This window comes from Cydia amplana, chromosome 14 (assembly GCF_948474715.1).
Source record: "Cydia amplana chromosome 14, ilCydAmpl1.1, whole genome shotgun sequence".
In the NCBI taxonomy this organism is placed as follows: Eukaryota; Metazoa; Arthropoda; class Insecta; order Lepidoptera; family Tortricidae; genus Cydia; species Cydia amplana.
In genome coordinates, this window is record NC_086082.1 from 8,664,305 (window position 1) to 8,683,400 (window position 19,096).

General features: G+C 38.2%; 1 protein-coding gene across 1 annotated transcript in view; it reads left to right on the forward strand.

Annotated features, from left to right (window-relative positions):
• LOC134654079 (uncharacterized) overlaps positions 1 to 19,096 on the forward strand; it is a 168,244-nt gene that overhangs the window by 50,753 nt on the left and 98,395 nt on the right. Inside the window, exons 2-3 of the mRNA XM_063509495.1 lie at positions 16,266 to 16,590; positions 17,770 to 19,028. Of these exons, the coding sequence (XP_063365565.1) occupies positions 16,266 to 16,590; positions 17,770 to 19,028 (1,584 nt within the window). The remainder of the gene's footprint in view (positions 1 to 16,265; positions 16,591 to 17,769; positions 19,029 to 19,096) is intronic.

Sequence of the window (19,096 nt, forward strand, 5' to 3'; positions counted from 1 at the left end):
GTGTGGCCGATCCTTTAGAGTTCAACATACTGTCTTCGTCAATTCGCTTTGCTTATAATATAACCAGACAACAGAACGTGAACGTGGCACGGGAGTATAATTTCTTTCTTATTAATCTCTTTACAAGGCAGTATAGCATGTGATGTGGATTCAGCCGATTCACGTTTCACAGAAGCCTTAAAAGCTAAGAGCGAGAAAGGATGAGGATAAAAATAGATTGGTACTGTCGGTACAGCCTGATATAGGTTTAATTACGAAGGAACATGTGTTTTAAGTTAATCCAGAATATTGTAATTATAGTACCTATTTATAGTCATCTCGCATTTATAAAATTAAAGCTTCTAATTTATTTTTAAGTAAATATGTAGACGTAACGCAAATGATTTCTATGTCAAAACTATTATAGGTCCCACTACTAAGTCCTTTGTTATACGAGAGTAAAACATGATAAAATGAATACAGCTTTTGTTTTTCACTAGACGAACTCCACTGCCCCGGGGCTCGAACGTCACGCTTCTTCATTTACTTATATATATAAATAAAAATGTAAAACCAGGTCTATGAATAGCATTTCTTTTTAATTACGCAGCTCTCGCTGCCTCTTCACCTTAGTTGAGGGTGGCAAAACTGCCGCTTGAGCATGCCACCCTTTATCACAGCTTTCAGCGAGTGTTGCCAAGCTATGTTGCAATTGCATGCCAAGCAGAGCCGAGCATTCGACTTTTGCCAGTAGAGATGTACTGATCAGTAACAACTCTAGTTCATCGTTGTCATAGGACGTCTTTTAACATCAACTACCTGGGCGTTTTTTTTTTGTTGTCCCCTACACTTTTTTTTCAAATTTGGGACTTTTTATGTTATTTCTACTCAGAATCACGAGCTCTTTCTATCCTAATAGGAGAAAAAAAGTGTCCTAAGGTTTTTATTTCCATTACGTCACCATTTTTCATAGACTTTGTATGGCGGTCGCGGTATGGAAACTATGGAAAGATCGAAAAATTTATGGAAATTTTGGGACACTTTTTTTCTCCTATTAGGATAGAAAGAGCTCGTGATTCTGAGTAGAAATAACATAAAAAATCCCAAATTTGAAAAAAAAAGTGCAGGGGACAAAAAAAAAACGCCCACCTATATACTTAGCGCCAGTTTTTTGAACGTTTGTATTGTAACTTCTACCAATAAATATTGATCTCTATACCTATCGCCTTACATTTGGTATGCTATAGATACCTACGAGCTACGCCTTGATCTATAAATATGCATTAACAAAAAAATGCAATAATTAATGTTTACATGCTCCAAAAAATTCTAAGCTTCATATAAGTGACCAGCATATCACCAAGGAAAAATTCTACAATCCTTCTCCAATGGGTTCGCCTCAGTCGACGCCATGTTGGTGCAGCTAAGAGTGCTCGAGTGCTCTCTAGTCTCAGCTTGGCAAGGTTTACCGGCGGTGGCGCCCTAATGAGGGGGCACGTTGCAAAACCACAGCCTCGAGTAGAGAGCGTTATTTGTTATAGAAAAGAACAGAAAATAAATTTCCTAACTCGGTGGATTATGTGGCTGCCCATTGACTGAAAGGCGTTGAGGTTTGTTGGTGGTACCTAATAGTTAATATTTACGTGGCATACTTTACGTGAGTTAGCCAAAGATTACAAAAAGGAGATGATAAGGTCTACATACTATGGTCAAAAAGAGAACAGAATACTTTAGACGGACGAGCGATACAAAAGTGTTTTAAAAGCTAATGCATATATTGGGACAGGTTTCAAAATTAACCATGATTAGGTATGCTTGATAAACCTTGAAGATTAGCTACAGTTGGTAACATATAATATTTAGGTATAATTATAAAAGTAAAACAATGATGACTAGGTCAAGTTTGTCGGGTGTGTAATGATCGATATAAAAATAATTAATATATTTTTTGTAACTAACTGTACTGTAGATATAACAACATTTAATATAATTTCAGAAAATATAATAACTCATTTTGTATAATATTCATATGGTATATTATTAAAATGTCTAATATAATTTTATATAATTATCTTTTGATATAACACTCATTTATTATAATGATCATATGATATAATGCTTATTTATTATACAAGTATTATTATATAAGCATTACTGTGCGTTGGCTTCCAAATTGAATCTTAAAAAACATCCAATGTTTAATTTAAAAATACATATATCAATTTTTCTTTGCAAATTGCGTTTTGTTTACCTAATCTAAACTTTTTTTCTTTCATTTTATGTAGGGGTTACAATTCCAACCTAACCTAACCTAGTATTCTGGTAGTGGTTTGTTTTGTGTAATGGACGCAATTCTAACCTAACCTAACCTACTTTTCTGGTAGCGGTTCGTTTTGTGTAGGGGTCGCAGTTCTTAACCTTTTTTTTTATTACCCAGGGGGAATCCGTTATGGAATCCACCGGCCCGGGAGAAGCAAGGTGGGTATGTCCGACTCCCACGGACTAAACCCCCTGGGGTGTTCCGCCGCGCGCTTTGTGGACGGGGTTTCGGGAACGCTACTGTAGACCTCCGATACCCCGCCGGCGTTGCCCTTGTGGGCTCGTCTTTTCGAGCTGCTCCAGCAGCCTACTCCGCTGAAGGCACCTCGGAACACTTGAGGGCCTTCCAGCTCGGAACCTCTTCAGGCGAGTGATGGAACTCCCGGCCCATCACCCGCAGGTTCCGGTTAAGGCGGCATCATTCGGGCTGCGTAGGCCCTTCGCCGCCGTCCTGGCCTCCTACGGCGCTGAGGGAGTGAGTTCGCATCGTCCTTGCGCATTCTCTCTGCAGCCTCCTTTTGTGTCAGGACGGTAACGCTAAAGGTGGCCACTGCCGCCCACGCAGTTCTTAACCTAACCTAGTATTCTTGTAGCGGTTGGTTTTGTATAGGGGTCGCAGTTCTTAACCTTACCTACCTAGTTATAACTAGCTAGTTATACGTAGAAAGAGTATCGTTTTTTGTAGTGTGTAAATGTGGAATTATATATCTAATACATTATATCAAAAAAGGTTATAACAATTCTACTTTAGATGAAATAACTTTATATCATAAATTCGGTATAGGAAATATGCATTATACTTCAAGAATGTTATGCTAAATGTTATTAGATCAATTAATCATTATATAAAATGATAATAATATCATAGGAAAATATATTAAGTGTTGTTATGTCATTTAATAATTATACTAAATAAGCGTTATTGCAACTGATATTATAATAAAAATGTTTATAGCCATCGATACGCACCCAAGTTTGTCGTTAAGTCAAGAAAATATAAAGCTCGGAATAAAATGATATTTATTTGCGTGGCATCGGCTAGCTGATGACTTTAATAAATAACAATACAATGCTTGGCCGAGGCCGGTCGTTACCGCGTTACAGCATAGACAAGTACAATAACTAGATTGTGAATTTTTATAAAATAAAAAAGATCCGAGGAACACCATGCAATGAGCGCCAGAGTTTTCAAAAAAATGGCGTTGCGTTGTCGAAACACCTCTTTCTCGTACCACCATCTACAACCGATGATGGTACGAGATGTGGTGATGGTGATGTCCTGTCCTAGGCAACATTACATGGCGATAAACAGTTTATATTAGTATTTGTCTCTGGTAATAGCGAACAATGAGTTAGAGACAATGCTGCACGTCTAATCGATCGCGATGCCTCGATAATGCCCGCTCACAATCGCGCGTCTATATTTAGTCAGTATTTATTTTATTTTTATTTTATTTTATTTTATTATGGCAACAAATAGTCATTACATCAAAAGATACAAAGGATGGATGATGGATTACAGAGAAGACAAACAGTGCCGTAGTCAGTAGGCAGATCAATTTGATTATACTTTATTAAGAACTAACTATAAGCACAACAATACGGCGAAATATAAACAAATGGATTAATATGTTAAAGATGCAATTAGTCCAGTAAACGTATGTTGTCTGCATTTAGAAATACCTGGCCCGCCTTATGCGCAGCGCTTTGGCAGCGCTACGGTTGTGAGGCTGGGACTTATTTGAATTATAAGTTAAGATTATTGCCAAAACGGTGTAGAATTAGATAAATTAGATTGCATATGATGTATGTATACCTATACATAGCTCTAATAGCTAGCCCATTCCAGGAAATTATGGCTAGTCTCGCCAGCCAATTTTTACTTTTTAGAGAGTTTTAGTGACACATTTGGTTAGATAGATAAGTATGTAGTAGCGTATTTTATAGCACTGATGAAAACTAATTTCCAAATGTCTTCCCCGCCTATTAATTTTTAGTGCTCCTACAAAACTTTGTTCACGGAACACTTATGGGATCACTTCGGTATGGGAAAACATATTACAAAAAGTCTTCTCGCGTAGGTAAATTCCCGAGCTTAATATACTCGTAGCATATGTAAAATACATATAAGTCGACTGTTAGATGCATCAAATGCAAATAAAATACCTAGTATTGAATTCATAGAAATTGGATAAAACTCAAGTTACTTGCTAATTTGTTCTTGGCTTAAAAATAGCCTTTATAAGAAAATTGAGTTGTATTAGCGAAACCAGTAAGTTTATTGGTAAATGGCACACACATAAATGTCACAATCCAACAGCGTACATATTTATCAAGGCCCTCAAAGTCCGTTCCACTCGGATGAGTCAGCCTCGCCCAGGTTCCGATTTCCTAGTACCTATTATATGTCTAACATTTATTGAATGCAAAACTCATGTTAATTTGATTTTACTTACTATAAATATATTTGCAGGAATAAGAATAGTTTTAAAAATAACGAGGAAAACGCTTTTGTTAGACTTCTATAGTCAGTATGAAAATAAGACGATCAGTCCATATTAGGCTCTCAGTAATCCGGCACCCACACAACAATCCAGTAGCTAAGCTTCCCTGCTTTATAACTCGGCAGGAGCGACAGGTTTACATTTCCGACAGTCAGAAAACCGAGAAGAAACGCCTAATAGCTACTTCTTAAACCTGCGGTTTCAGCAATCTGGCTCAGTGGAAAAATCGGATGCTTTATCACAAATAAATAGGTAGCTAGGTACCATGGCACATAATAAACAATTAATAATATCATTTACCAGGTGTATCGCGAGTAAATTGATTAATCTCTGCATATTTCCATTTCCAACATTTTGTCACGGATTCCAGCGTCCATGTTGAGACAGTCTAACTATTGCAGTACGATGTATAATTTATAAGAACATATAAGTACTTATACTAAAATAGCGATCTAATTTTTTTTGACTTTGGGTCTTTCTGAATAGTCTGCATCTATTTCCGGTAAGACTTATATAATATTTTCGATTACGTTACAATTACCGACATCGACACTTCAGTAAAATGGAGTTCTACTTAAAACCAGTAATTTAAAAAGATCAACTGGTTTTATTCAAACCTACTTGTTGTTGTCCACTGTTGATTAACTCACCACGACTCTCCGCTACCAAGCCACAAAAAGCCAAGGTTTACTTGGTCATTAATGTTTTAATGTACACGTAAGAAATTATGATGATTGAAGTTATGATTTATGAATTCACTTATGAATGAAATAAAATAATTGTACTGTAAAATGTAACAAATCAATTTATGCTTATAAACATATTTACATGAAAAATTGTTTTCAAAAGCAATCCGTTGTTTTTGTGCGTGTCTAATGGACTCCATATTTTTTTATGTTAATCAGCATCATCATCAAATTTGTCCTACAGCGGCAAAGGCGCTTTTATAAATGAATAATGTGAAGGTTTCGCACGCGATGGCTTTAGATTTTTTGCTCTGACTCGAGTAGATTTTGAGCATGTTTTTCTGTGAATCGCACACTTTCCTTTTATTAGAATATACCTTTGCATTAAACATAATACATTTGCATTAAACATCGACTCTATTAATGCATGTTTCATAAATATGAAGTAATCCCGGAAAGCAGCGCAAGAACAAGTTCCACTACGCAACAGTGTCACGTCACGCACATGTTTCAATTACTTTTTCTAGCATTAAGTAGAAACCATAAAATTATATAGATATGTGTCAAAAAACACCGATGTTACAAAACGGTACAAGTACGCGCCGCTGGTTAAGGAACCAGAAAACGAAATCGCAGCAATGAGAGCGAAACCTATTTAGCGGAGCAACATTTGGCTGCACGAGCGAAGGTACGGAAACACGAGAAAGTGCCCCGCGGTTGACAAAGGTCGGAAGTTCTGTCTAACGACCCCTGACGGCGACCAAAACCGAAACAGAGGAGACGAATTCGCAATGAACGATTTCTAATTTCCACAACGATGTTACGAACAATGATGTATTAAAGAAAACAATAGCATAAGAAGTGATTTCAAAGCTTGGGGAGTGTAACGGCCCTCGACGATTTTATTTCTTTCGGTTGCCTACTTACGTCTCGTGATTTATTGGATAGGTAGTCAGTACTTGTATTGTATCGGAAAACTATTGGTTAATATTTTCCCGTGTTCCGATTTTACTTATTATGAGTTACAACCTACTTACTATATTGGCAATAGGTCGAGTATAAAGTAGGGCATTCGCTTTAAATTAATTTAAATTTTCAAATCGATTGGTATTGTCCGTTTTTCCTTTATGTTTGTTTGTGCTGGCTAATCTTAACATCCCTTTATGCCTACAGGGCTAAGTTGCCCTCCACACGGGACTTCAAATTCCCTGAATTGATCCGGCACCATCAGCTATCTTATTCTGATCTAACGTTGCAAATTTGGGGATAGAACAAAAATAACTGTTTACAATTTTTAAAAATAATTATGTACCTATACAGTGTGTGGCCTACAACACGGGCGAATAATTAAAACGTAAATTCTACTCCTCAAACTAGACAATGTTTGTTCAGCGACTTTTAAAAATAACTTGTGGTTTGTATTTTAAAACACTTTAAAATTTATTCGAACACGCAATGTATGACGAAATTGATTATGCCTGTACGGTGACAAGACTGACGGGCAATGTCAATTAGACGGAATTTAAAGTAAATTGAAAATATTATTTAGTTTGTTTGAAAAAGGGACAATTTTAAGACTACATAATTTCAAAAAGTTGTTGAACAAAAGTTTTATTGTTTGAGGAGTGAGGAGTAGAATCTACGTTTTAATTATTCGCCCGTGTTGTAGGCCACACACTGTATAAAGATGTAAGCCAATGCTGTAGGTGCCAATGACAAGTCTAACCCGGACCTGCATCGGCAACATATATATTATTCTGGTGTCAAAGTGTCACGTTGTAAATAGATGACGCTAAGTGACGATCGAAATGAATTAAAATCTTAAGACGACTTCTTAAGTAAATACAATCCATTAGGAAATATAAATGATGCGGGTTCTTTTTTAAGACAGTATATTAATTGGCTATTAGTTATACCCCTTGCTTGAGCATAATTACGGGAAGTTCTCTTTTACATATTGTCAATGAGTTCCGCGTCAAACTTTATCAGTTCCAAGTTGGAACTTCCAACAATACTACTACTTAGACTTTAAAACAGAACCACAATGTTACGATTAAAACATATGTATGTATGTTGTATGTATGTTGAATTGACCCAGAAGCAAGTGTCTAAAAATGTTACTTAATCCAAGTAATCCAACTGATAGCGAAAATTATCAAAAATACAATTTCGGTAAGTTTAGCATAAGATTAACACCGTACGATAATAATTATTCCGTTTCCCCATAATATGTATGTCACAGCAAATAAAAAGTGAAAAGAAATGCAAATATTAGTCGTTAACGAGTATCACCGGCTGGGATGTAATTCATGACACCTGCCAGGCGCATCTCTTTTCATGGACCAGCATAAGTGTTATACGAAGACCCTTAACAACAGCACGTAAACGAAGGTCACGCTTATATTGGATTATTGAGTAAATATTAACACGCTCAACGGTGAAAATATTGGGCACGGGTTGCGGCCACGCACCCATATGTTCTCGTATTGATAAAAATGTAATTATAACATCGCGCTAGAAAAAGTGTGTCAGTTGGCGACTGGCGACATTCATTTGTGCGCGAGTTTCGAAGTTTATTTAATATTGACTGTTATTTGATAAGATTTACATTTTCCCTTCAGTTCAAGTTATAGGTCCCTATTTGTTATCAGTCAAGTATATACACGTTCGTAGTCGTACTATTATTGAATAGGGCACTTAACCGCCAATTCCAAATACAGTAAAGTTCGTTTAAAGCGAGGTTTAGACTATTAATTTCACTTGCATGCAATTTTCATTACATCGCGGTATCTGATCAAACTTTTGAATGCAGTTTATCTTAGTACTCTTAGTAGTCGGCAATGTAACGTAAATTGTATGCAAGTTCTTGCTAGTCTACGCCTCGCTAAAAGCTCTATCACGTACTTTTACATTCTAATAAATAATTATTTAATTCTGTGGCCATGAATATATTTACTTACCTACCAAGAAACTTACCTAGATTAATTAAAAATTTGGTACACCTAGTAGTAAAAGCCACTCCATCATTATTGGTCGCCTATACAAATACCATTGCCGTAGAAAAAGGTCTTTGCACATAGCAGAAAAACGTCGTCTTTCGCCAGCAAAAAGCGTAATCAGATAAATCAGGTCTACCTATCGGTATTGGATCACACACGGACTCGTGCCTCGTGCACATGCGGATGTGATCGTGTCCCGCGGAAGGCCGGGCCCATTCCCAGCATTACGAATATTACCATCGCTGTGACTAGCGTCGCAAGCGTTCCTCTCAGCTCAACCAATGTGCCAGAACTGAAATTCTGATTTGATTTTCTAGGGTTCTTTAAAATTAAGTGTCCAACCTATGTAAGTACGAGTACCATCACGCACCGTGTTTGTTGATCTAATCTTATTTAAGGTCCTAGCTAAATTGGTTGTTCAATACCTACTTACCTACTTACTTAATGTCTAATAGTAATAAATATAGGTGCGTGATTGTACATGAAATCTGTCATCAATGATCAACAACCAAAAAATCTAAAATGACTTACCTACTCTCGTGTTCTTGAGTCATTTTAGGGGTTCTTCACTGGTTGGAGTGAAACGCACACTCGCCAGCAGTCTGTATATGGTTATAATAATAGCAGCCAATGGTCCCGGCCACTATGATAGTGCACTTTCTACGCCAGACACCTATTAGGCCTGCTTTTATTTATTACCTGCTCATATGAGGAAGCTGGTCGCCTTGCAGGTTTTCAAATTTAAAGGCCAATTTTGCATTTCTCTTAAAGTTGAGTCGTGATTAGAAATGTTAATATTTATTAATCAATGTACCTAAATGGATTTATCTCATTAGTCAACTGCATAAACATCAACCGCCAGGTACCAGAAATTTACAGCGAAGAAAAATTATGAAAAAAGTAATAGGTATCTAATAAGAAAAGTTAGGTTAGGTCACGCCACTGACTGGTCAAGACGATGATAACAACCGTGAAATAGTAGGGTCATTCTCTGAAAATATATCTGCGGTTGCGTCTAATTGCCACGACTCTTTTAATATATTTTATATGGGTAGCGGTCGCGGCAATTAGACCGTAGACATATTTTTTGAGAATGACCGAGTACCTAATCGTATTTTTTCTGCTTAGCAATGACTAAATGGCCGAACACATTTATAAATGCATCCATCGACACGTCTCGGCATTGATTAGCAAGGGTTTCCTGTCGGCTTGCAGTCTGTCGCATGATAAACTGCAGTTGCAACTATTGCAATGTGTTTAGCATTTGCTAACAGACCTTTCGTGTGACCAAAGGGCTGCATTTCAAACACTATTGAGCACAACTTAGGTAATTTAACTGTTAAAATAATTATTGTTAATATGCGATTTAAACGCTCAGGTGAATCAGTAATCAGTACCTAGGAACCTATTAGGGTTAGGGATTTTAGAGGAAGCTATATTAGAAGCGCAAGTATGCACCAGTTGGCGCTTTGAGGCGTCAAAGTAGCTCCTAAACTCCTAACCCATATACATAGGGATTGAAAACTTCCGCTACTTGGTATATTGTGGCCTCATGCGTACTGGTAGTCTGCTTGATTGGTTCGCAACGCTTCTTGGTACGATGGTTCTTGGAGAAGCACTCTACCGTCTCTACCGCTATCCTCCTGACTACAAAATAGATATTATGTTTAGCGCCATCTTTTGGCTTACAGCGGCAACAAATGGTAAAGCAAGTCACTTTCAAGACTCGATGTCAACGTTTCTTCGCTATGTAATAGCGCTCCGCAGTTATATCAACTATCGCTGGATGGCGCTGTAGTCCATCGTTACAAAGAGGTGCGATAGATGGCGCTTGGAGCAGCGATAAATAACAAATAAAATGTGGCTTTCCATTACAGGGTCCTTAATGCTTCAAGTGCAATAAGGACGTTTCCATCTAAAATTCCAATACAAATTCAGATAAAAAGGTCCTTATTACAGATGAAGCATAAGGACCCTTCTCTGATGGAAAGCCACAAATAAAAGCTCTGTGAATTTTGATTATTAAACTTAATCAACATTTTAATTAAAGCTAAAAATAAACAAATGGCAAATTAAAAAAAATGGTGCAAATAAAGATTGGTGGATTGGTGTCCTCTCAAAGTAAATTTGAATTTCGCGGCATTTTCTACTGGAAAAGTGGGTGTGCCAGAGTATAGGTTTATACCAGAACAAGTGCTAACATATAGATGGTCAAACCAATTTGTCAGTAAATAAGAACAAAAAAAACTATACTCATCCTTTTCGTTTGGGTGCTAGTAAGACAAAAATAGTATGACTCTCTCTGTCTATGTTTGAAATAAGACAGTCCTTTGACACACTATAAATGCCACTTTCTATGATAAAATAAAAGGGCTCTGCAAAATCGCATCGCTTATATAAAAATGGTTGTTAAAAGTTAATTAGGTATTAATTCATTGTATTAAACGGATGCTCTGCGTATTTATAATTAAATAGGTAGATAAATAAATGTGTGACGTCCCGGTGTAGGTCCTTATCATAAATAAACTTTTTTTTCACCTCAGCAGCTCGAACAAGGGTACTTTGCTTCTCCAAAACAGTGAGCAAAATGCGATTTTGCTCACTGAGTGAGACAAAATGACATTCAAGTGACCTTTATAGTCAAATGTCATTTCAACATGCGGGGTCTAATACAAGTTTGAAATACTTGGGTTCTATTATCTCTGTCCCTTTCACACTGTTAGTAAAAAGAAACAGACAAAAAGAAGTTAAAACGACATTCAACGGTATATTCACGGTTTATAATAGACCCCCGAAAAACTTCAGACCGCATCGTTCCAAACCACGTACGAGTATGAATTCTTAATTAGTAAAAATAAAGTTTAAGATTTGATAAAAACTGATAAAATACTATATTTTAGGTATTTTATTGTACAATTAAAATAATGAACTCAAAAAATACACAGATCATCACGCAAAATTAATTATTTTATAGTTGACAAATAGTACGTATCCGCAATTCGGACTGTATCTTACAAAGATTTTTTTTACAAAAAAAAGTTGTCGATTGAAGTGTCAGTTGATGTTCGTTATTTCCATATTATTTTACTGAAATTTATTATTACGTTTTGTTTTTGTGTTCGATTGCGGTAATTAAACTTAATAGTTTGTATATCTTAAGAAAACATGAGTGCAGGTATTAAGTGACTAAAGTGATGAAGAAGGACTACATTTTTCAAGTTGTCTAATAGGTATGTTCTCACTGCGCTGAGGTGAAAAGTTTTGTGAACTACACGAGATCAAAGTTATTTACATCTCGTGCGCTTTTGAGTCCCTTACTACGCTCAAGATTCTAAATTATAGAATCTTTCGCTTGCACGGGACTCAAAATAAGCAATCGAAGAAATATCAAACTTTGATCTCTTGTTGTACAAATAACTATTTTCACCCCCCCTACATCTGGCAAGCAAACGGGAAAAAGTTTTACACTCAACCTCTCTCAACCCACAATTTTAACAGTTAACTTATATCAAAGCCGGAAAGGTACATCATAGCTGCTGCATTGAAAAAACACCCTAATACCTGTACTAATGTATTTACACCTATGATGACGAAATAAAAATTATTGATTGATTGATCAAGTTGTGCAATGGCATGAATGCACAACACTTGCTGACAGTAAAAAAAAATTTGTTCGTTTGTCATCAACTTGTCGTGTCATTGTTATGGCTTACCCCCCCGGTGACGCTTTGAAAGAGGTAACATGTTTCAACCAGGCGGCGTATCATGGTCTCATTTTTATCACTTGTCATGCTATGCGTCACTTTCGCACTTACCTATTTGTTAGAACGTGACAGCCATGGTGACAAATGATAAAGAGCCGGCCATCTTAGCCCTACAGATGTCCCAATATCTCAAACCCTTATCCCTGCGAGTTTCTCACGTGCAAAAGCAATTGCAATTGTTACAAAGAGTATTTTAACTGGATCGGGCATGAGGGGTAGGGGGAAATGACCGAACAGGATAGTCTTATGTATCTTTCAGTAGGAGTAGCAGCGAAACCGCTATTATTGTTTGTCCTTGTCACAGTCTCACATTTTTTTTATTCCCTACCATATATTAGTATGTATTATGGTATTTATGGTGGGCAACAAATAAATTCGACCAATCATAGTGTCGCATTGCACGTAAGTATGTTTTGTCCCTCACGGAGGCACACGTGTCACTTCTATAGGATCCTACCTTCTATGTTACAAAGAGATTTTACTGTGAGACGTACCTTGACAACTATACTTTATTTACTTGCTGAGGTTCGTATTTCAAAACAATATTTCTGTCTCGTCCATAAAAACTGGTGAAGCAATAAATAAACGTTGAGTTTTTAAACAGTATCGATGGCCATAAAAACAAAAATATTGAGACAGGATGCTGGACATAATACTGGTATATCCGAAGACCTTGTAGTCAATCACTCGGAAAAATCTAGGTAGGCATCGCATTTTTTCCTTGACCATATCTACCAAGCAGCGTCAAAGTCCAGCTCATATAAATTTTGCGATAGTTTGGATTTATTACATTCCTATACTTCTGGCATGCGTGTCTCACTCCGCGATTTCGTCACTTTGCTACAGGTAGCTAAAGTACATTCGTTCGGCCCCAATTTCCCCGATTCCACCGCGAACACATGTGACGCCGTTTTTAAATAGTGGCAATATGCTTAAGATGGAGGCCCGTAGAAAATTACACTTTGCTTCCCTCTTGTTCGGGATTATGCTGACCAAACAACCATCGTACCTCTATGAAAGACTCACGTTCTCCCGTAAACACGTAAGGCAGGCCTCCCGCCTCATCTGTCCAAGACACAGGTCGGCTAGTTTCCGTGGCAGCTTCCGGTACGCAGCCACGCGGTGCTGGAACAACCTCCCGCCACCAATAAGAAATGCCAGTTCACTATACGTGTTCAAATCTAAACTAAAACTACACCTTCTCAAGGAACAAACGATCTCCACCTAGCCGACCTACCCTCACCTGTATTTATATCGACCTCTGTGTTATAGAGTTTATATAGATATGTCGCAGGGAAATGATCAAAACAGAGATTTGAACAAATCTCTAAGGGATATGATCAAATCACGCAGGATGTTAAAATGGCGAATCCATATCATCATTTCCCTAGAAAAATTCAGTCATTTGACCAAATCACTGACTCTGTTTAGTGAAAAGACAAAATCGGCCAATAAACGCGAAACGCTTTTTCATTTCACTAGATTTGTTTAGGAATTTGACAAAATCCCTAACCACGACAGTAAGTTGACGAAACGAACTTAAAAAGTCAACTAGTTTTATCATTTCGCTAAACAGGTTTAGTGAAATGATAAAGTCTCAACTGGAAGATGGTATATATGATGATTTTATTAAATCTCTGAAAGGTTTAGTGAAATGACGAAAGCAAGTACAGAATACAACAGTTTACTCTACAGTTAAGCGATTTGATCAAATTTCTGATTATTAAGTGAAAATTTTTGAAATTATGATGCCGACAGATGTACCGATTTGGTAAAGATAATTTTGAATACCTATTTAAAACAATCCCCGGTACATTACTTCCATCTAATGGACCTCTGTCTACCTTAGGGACGTCCACCAACACGCTTGATTTGATTAGCAACTCTTTAAATTTGTGCAGAGAAGTCTCTTTTATTTTTTCAGCCGATATTTCCAAAAATTTTCACTTAATCTAGAGATTTGATCAAATCGCTTAACTGTAAACTGTTGTATTCTGTACTTGCTTTCGTCATTTCACTAAACCGTTCAGAGATTTAATCAAATCACCATATACCATCTTCCAGTTGAGACTTTATCATTTCACTAAACCTGTTTAGCGAAATGATAATACTAGTTGACTTTTTAAGTTCGTTTCGTCAACTTACTGTCGTGGTTAGGGATTTTGTCAAATTCCTAAACAAATCTAGTGAAATGAAAAAGCGTTTCGCGTTTATTGGCCGATTTTGTCTTTTCACTAAACAGAGTCAGTGATTTGGTCAAATGACTGAATTTTTCTAGGGAAATGATGATATGGATTCGCCATTTTAACATCCTGCGTGATTTGATCATATCCCTTAGAGATTTGTTCAAATCTCTGTTTTGATCATTTCCCTGCGACAGATATATGTATCTATTTATGTATTGTCCAAATATTTAAAAATAAACATGTCCCGGTTTTATAAATAAATTACAGTGTCAACTGCACATTCTGTTGTATTCTGCTTCGGTTTTGTTTTTATGTTCTGTGTTGTTTTGTGTTTGTTTTAAGTGTCAATGGGTACACTGAAAATCAGCGTCGTAACACAACTCATGTGCTACGACACATGCTGAGTGTTATCCTTTTCTGGAACCCCTCGCAGCACTGTTACTTACCTACTAATCTACCTAGATTTAAGCCTATTTTAGTGTTGTTGTGTATGTGTGTTTCGAATAAATTATCATTCATTCATTCATTCATTCATTCAATTTTGGGGAAAGCCATCTAAGCCGCGCGTAGCGCTGTCGCCACCTAGCGGCCATATCTGTGCTGATCGTAACAGACGCGTTTTGTTAGAGAGCGAGTCTTCTGTAGGTACTTAGTACTATTATTTATTCTGTGCTTCTGGCAATATTCACGTTCGACGATAAAGGACGGATGAAAACAAAATATAATCAACTTCCATCTTTCTGTCATACCAAACCGCGTCGGGCGTGTTAAATCGACTGCCCCTTGTTCGCTGGATCTTGTTTTCATTTTTTTCCTCGTTGAAGATGTATCAGACGCATTATCCTGGAGGAGGCCCGTTTTGGGTGCGGCGGCGAGGGAGGGGGGGAGGGAGGTGCGCGTGCACATAACTCGGGACTGACGTCACGGCCCTCGGTAAAAAAAACTCCATGAACCCGCTCGGCCAAGGCCTCCGAGCCTCCTGCATTTACATGTTATTATATTAATGCGTTTTGCCCGTCTCGTTATATTCACCCGACCAACGCCATTGCGTGTCTATTTCTCAAGAATCTAAAGATTCCAGCATTTATTTGAATTAAATTTTCGAGCGCTTATAGCGATTATAAATAAGAATGCCTGAACAATTTATAAGCTCCAGACGTATAAAATAATAAAACAGATTTTAGTGGCAATAATGTAACGTCTTAATAGTAAATCCGTCGACAGTTGTGCAACTTAATCATAACCCAGTTAGCGGCCTGAGCCGAGCCGGCAACAACTACGTTAACATTTTTAACGGTAACAAGGTGCCTTCAACGCACTTCTGTGGGCTACCTGTTGGTTTAAGTTCCTTCTTAAAGCATATATTATAGTGACTTAGCTGTAATAACTTTTATGAATGTACTTATGTGTACAATAGTGAAGCGTTATAAGCCGGATACCGATTCGGTAGAACCCACGGTAAAAGTTACACGATTTTTTTAAATAATAGTCTAGTGTGAGTATTTCGCGTCGTTAACTCAATTACCTAATGTTGACTCTTGGTAGAGAACTACGGACAATCAACATTAATGACAGCTATGAGATTTTAAACTTATGAACTTTGTAAGTACCTATATTCTCCTATAAACATACCTACCTACTTTGACGAAGCTAGCAGGATTCATTGGACTGAAATGATAAATTTTTAGGTATTATATTTGCCTCCTTACGATATTATACGCGTACGTACAAACTTTACTACTTTTTAAAAACTTAATTCCTAATTTCCTACAAAATAGATAGCACCGAATGAACAAAAAATTAACAAACCATTTTTCATTGTCCACAGACTATAGTATGGGGCAACGCCACAGTCGCCGAAGTTGTCTGCGAGCCGTTACAAGAAGCCGGCGCGGTAGTGGTAGGCCTACCATCTGGGCCCCTCTCGGCCCCGGTAGCGGTCACGCTTGGTGGGCCTCTGCCTTCCCCAGCCTGTTTACCCGCGCCGCCAGCACCTCCAGCAGCCTTGCTGTTTCTAGGGGGATCCAAGGCGCCGGTTGACGCGAGAGCACCGGCGGCATCTCTGGAAGGAGAAGTGCTTGTGGTCGAGTATCAGCCGCCGCAGTGGGATGGGAAGGATCTGGACACGTTTATCGCCTGGGAAAAGATTTATGGTAAGTCTGTGTACAGCAGTTTTGGTGATGACAATTAAAAATGTGCATATTAGGAGTCATAGGAGTAGTTTTTAATTAATAATGTTTAATAACAAAATTCAAGCACAATTTAACGAGCACAACATTAATATTATGTTTACCTACAATGGGTGTCCGATCCAAAGGAACAAACACGCTCGAATAATTCACTATAAGATTTCTTCCGTGAAGCTATGCTATTTGTACTCATACACAATTGGGCTGGGAGAACTTTTAACTTTCTTCAATTGAAGCTGCCTAATGGCTCGTCAATAAGCAGCAAACGAAGCGCGTTCAGTATTCCGACAGCGTTTGTTTGTAGAAAGCGGTTTGGCAATAAATGAGACGCGTACGCACTCTATTGTCCGGTAATCTTTCGCAGAAGTGCCTTGTATGCAAACCTATTGCAAGCGCCGTGACCATCATATCGATATCAGAAACTAGGCTTAACCCGCGGCTTTGTCCGCTACGTTGTATGTTCTGTCTGCTACAAACAAGTTCTTATGACCACCCCACACTTAGTATTCGAAGTAGGTATGTGTAGAATCCGCGAACGTACGTTACTTTACTCACATTACGTAGAATGTGAGTTTATTATGAATATAATCGAAAAAAGGCAAGGCAAAGGCGAAGGTACCAAGTGTAGAGCGTACATTAAACTTGTCCGTAACTTAAGTCATTCTATTTTTATACTTACTTAGTTAATATCTTAATACGAATTCAATTAATTGCTAAATCACATCGAAAGTCAATTATAAGCTCCATAATTAATAACTAATTGACCCATCAGAAACGTGAATTGTTTGATCATTGTGTTAACTAACAATGCTGTTATGTAAACCGTTTATTTGATTAGCATTAAAACGTTTCCCAATCAACTCGGATCCATACGTGAGGAGTTCAAGGAGTTTAAAAGGTCTGGGTTATTTATTATCGACCTATGATTAAGCGGAGATGTTCAATGTAAGATGAATAAGTTATATGGCAATTATATTTGGCGTGGCGTTTGATCTGACCTTTCCGACGCCCACAAATCTTTCAGTGACTTGGTATTGGTAGATTAAAAGATTTGCTATGCATATTCGATTAGCTGTTCCGTTCGACTTTAACTAAGGTTACATTACATAATATGTGTGACACCCACTTTCTCTTTTATTTCAGCTGCGACTTTATTCTCGGCGGTGGAGCTTTATGGCAAGCCTCTGTTACGCGCTGCTGTTATCACCAAAGAAGAATACCATTTGTTGTTCTACTACCTGGAATCCGTATCGGAGGCCAGCGAAGCTCTCACGGAGCGCATGAGGAAATACATCGACTCCGGCTTGCTTATCAACGAAGGCAAAAAACAGGACGACACTATTTCAGTGTCATCAAAAAAGACAGAGAAAGAAGCGGAACAAAAGAGCATTCTAAAAGAATTGCTTCAAGAAGGAGTTTTGTCCCAAAGAGATATTGACGTTTCTTCGGAAATAACGACCTCAGATTTCCATGAACAATCTACTGAAAGTCGTAAATTTGATGATAACGAGTCTCTTGTTTCCTCAGCTAATACTAGTCTTCGTAAAGTTATCGTTGATATTCCCATAGATTGCAACGAATCCGTGACCGATAGCTCTATTATAGAAACCAGTGACAATGTGACCACTGTGACCATCAGAAGCGGCGGTCAATGCTGCGCTGATCATAGGATCTCCGCTGACGCTAGTGAAAATGTTTGGGCTAACGTGAGGTGGGATTTTCTCAATCCTGCAGATTTTGGTTACGACCAAGTGAGACGCGTGCAAAGAAGCCGATCAGACTCTGCCCTCACACCCTTAAGCAGGCGACGAAATGAAGAGATATATGAAAGGTTACGAGACGTAGAAGGTGAGTCTTGCGGAAGCATTACTCCTTACGAATCTATTGAAGATCTATATGACTGTATTAAGAACTCCCAGTATACGAGCGCGGCTGCCGAAGAGTCCTCGCCTTCGACCGAGAGCCAGTCTGAACCGCAATTTCCCGACTTCTTCGAAAAAACCAGCACTAAACGTCAAAGTTCTGCGAGTAGTGAAAAAAGCGGGGACTCTTCCGTATTTCCGTTTTCAAAATGCGGTTCGAGCGATTCCGCGGGCGCTATGACCTCTTGCGAGTCCACCAGTGGCATTAGTACTTTTGCTTCGAAAAGTATGCCCGAGTCGTTGAAGTGCAGAGAGCTGCCGCCACCGCCGGCGGAGGGCGATGCTACCGAGAGTGCGATCCTGCTGAAGCAGCTTTTCACTGGAGAACTGATGGATGCGTACAACGAGTTCCTGTCGGCGTATCCTTACGCCCGCGCCCTGTTGCGGAGGAAAGCGCGGCGCGACGAACACTTCACCGCCCTCGCAGACATCAGACGAGGCGCTGCAAAGTACACCATCCGCGACTATCTGCAACTTCCGGTAAGTTACTTTTCCATACCTTTGAAAGTGTTCAATCACATGTCACGTACTTGCAAGTGCATGTGTTA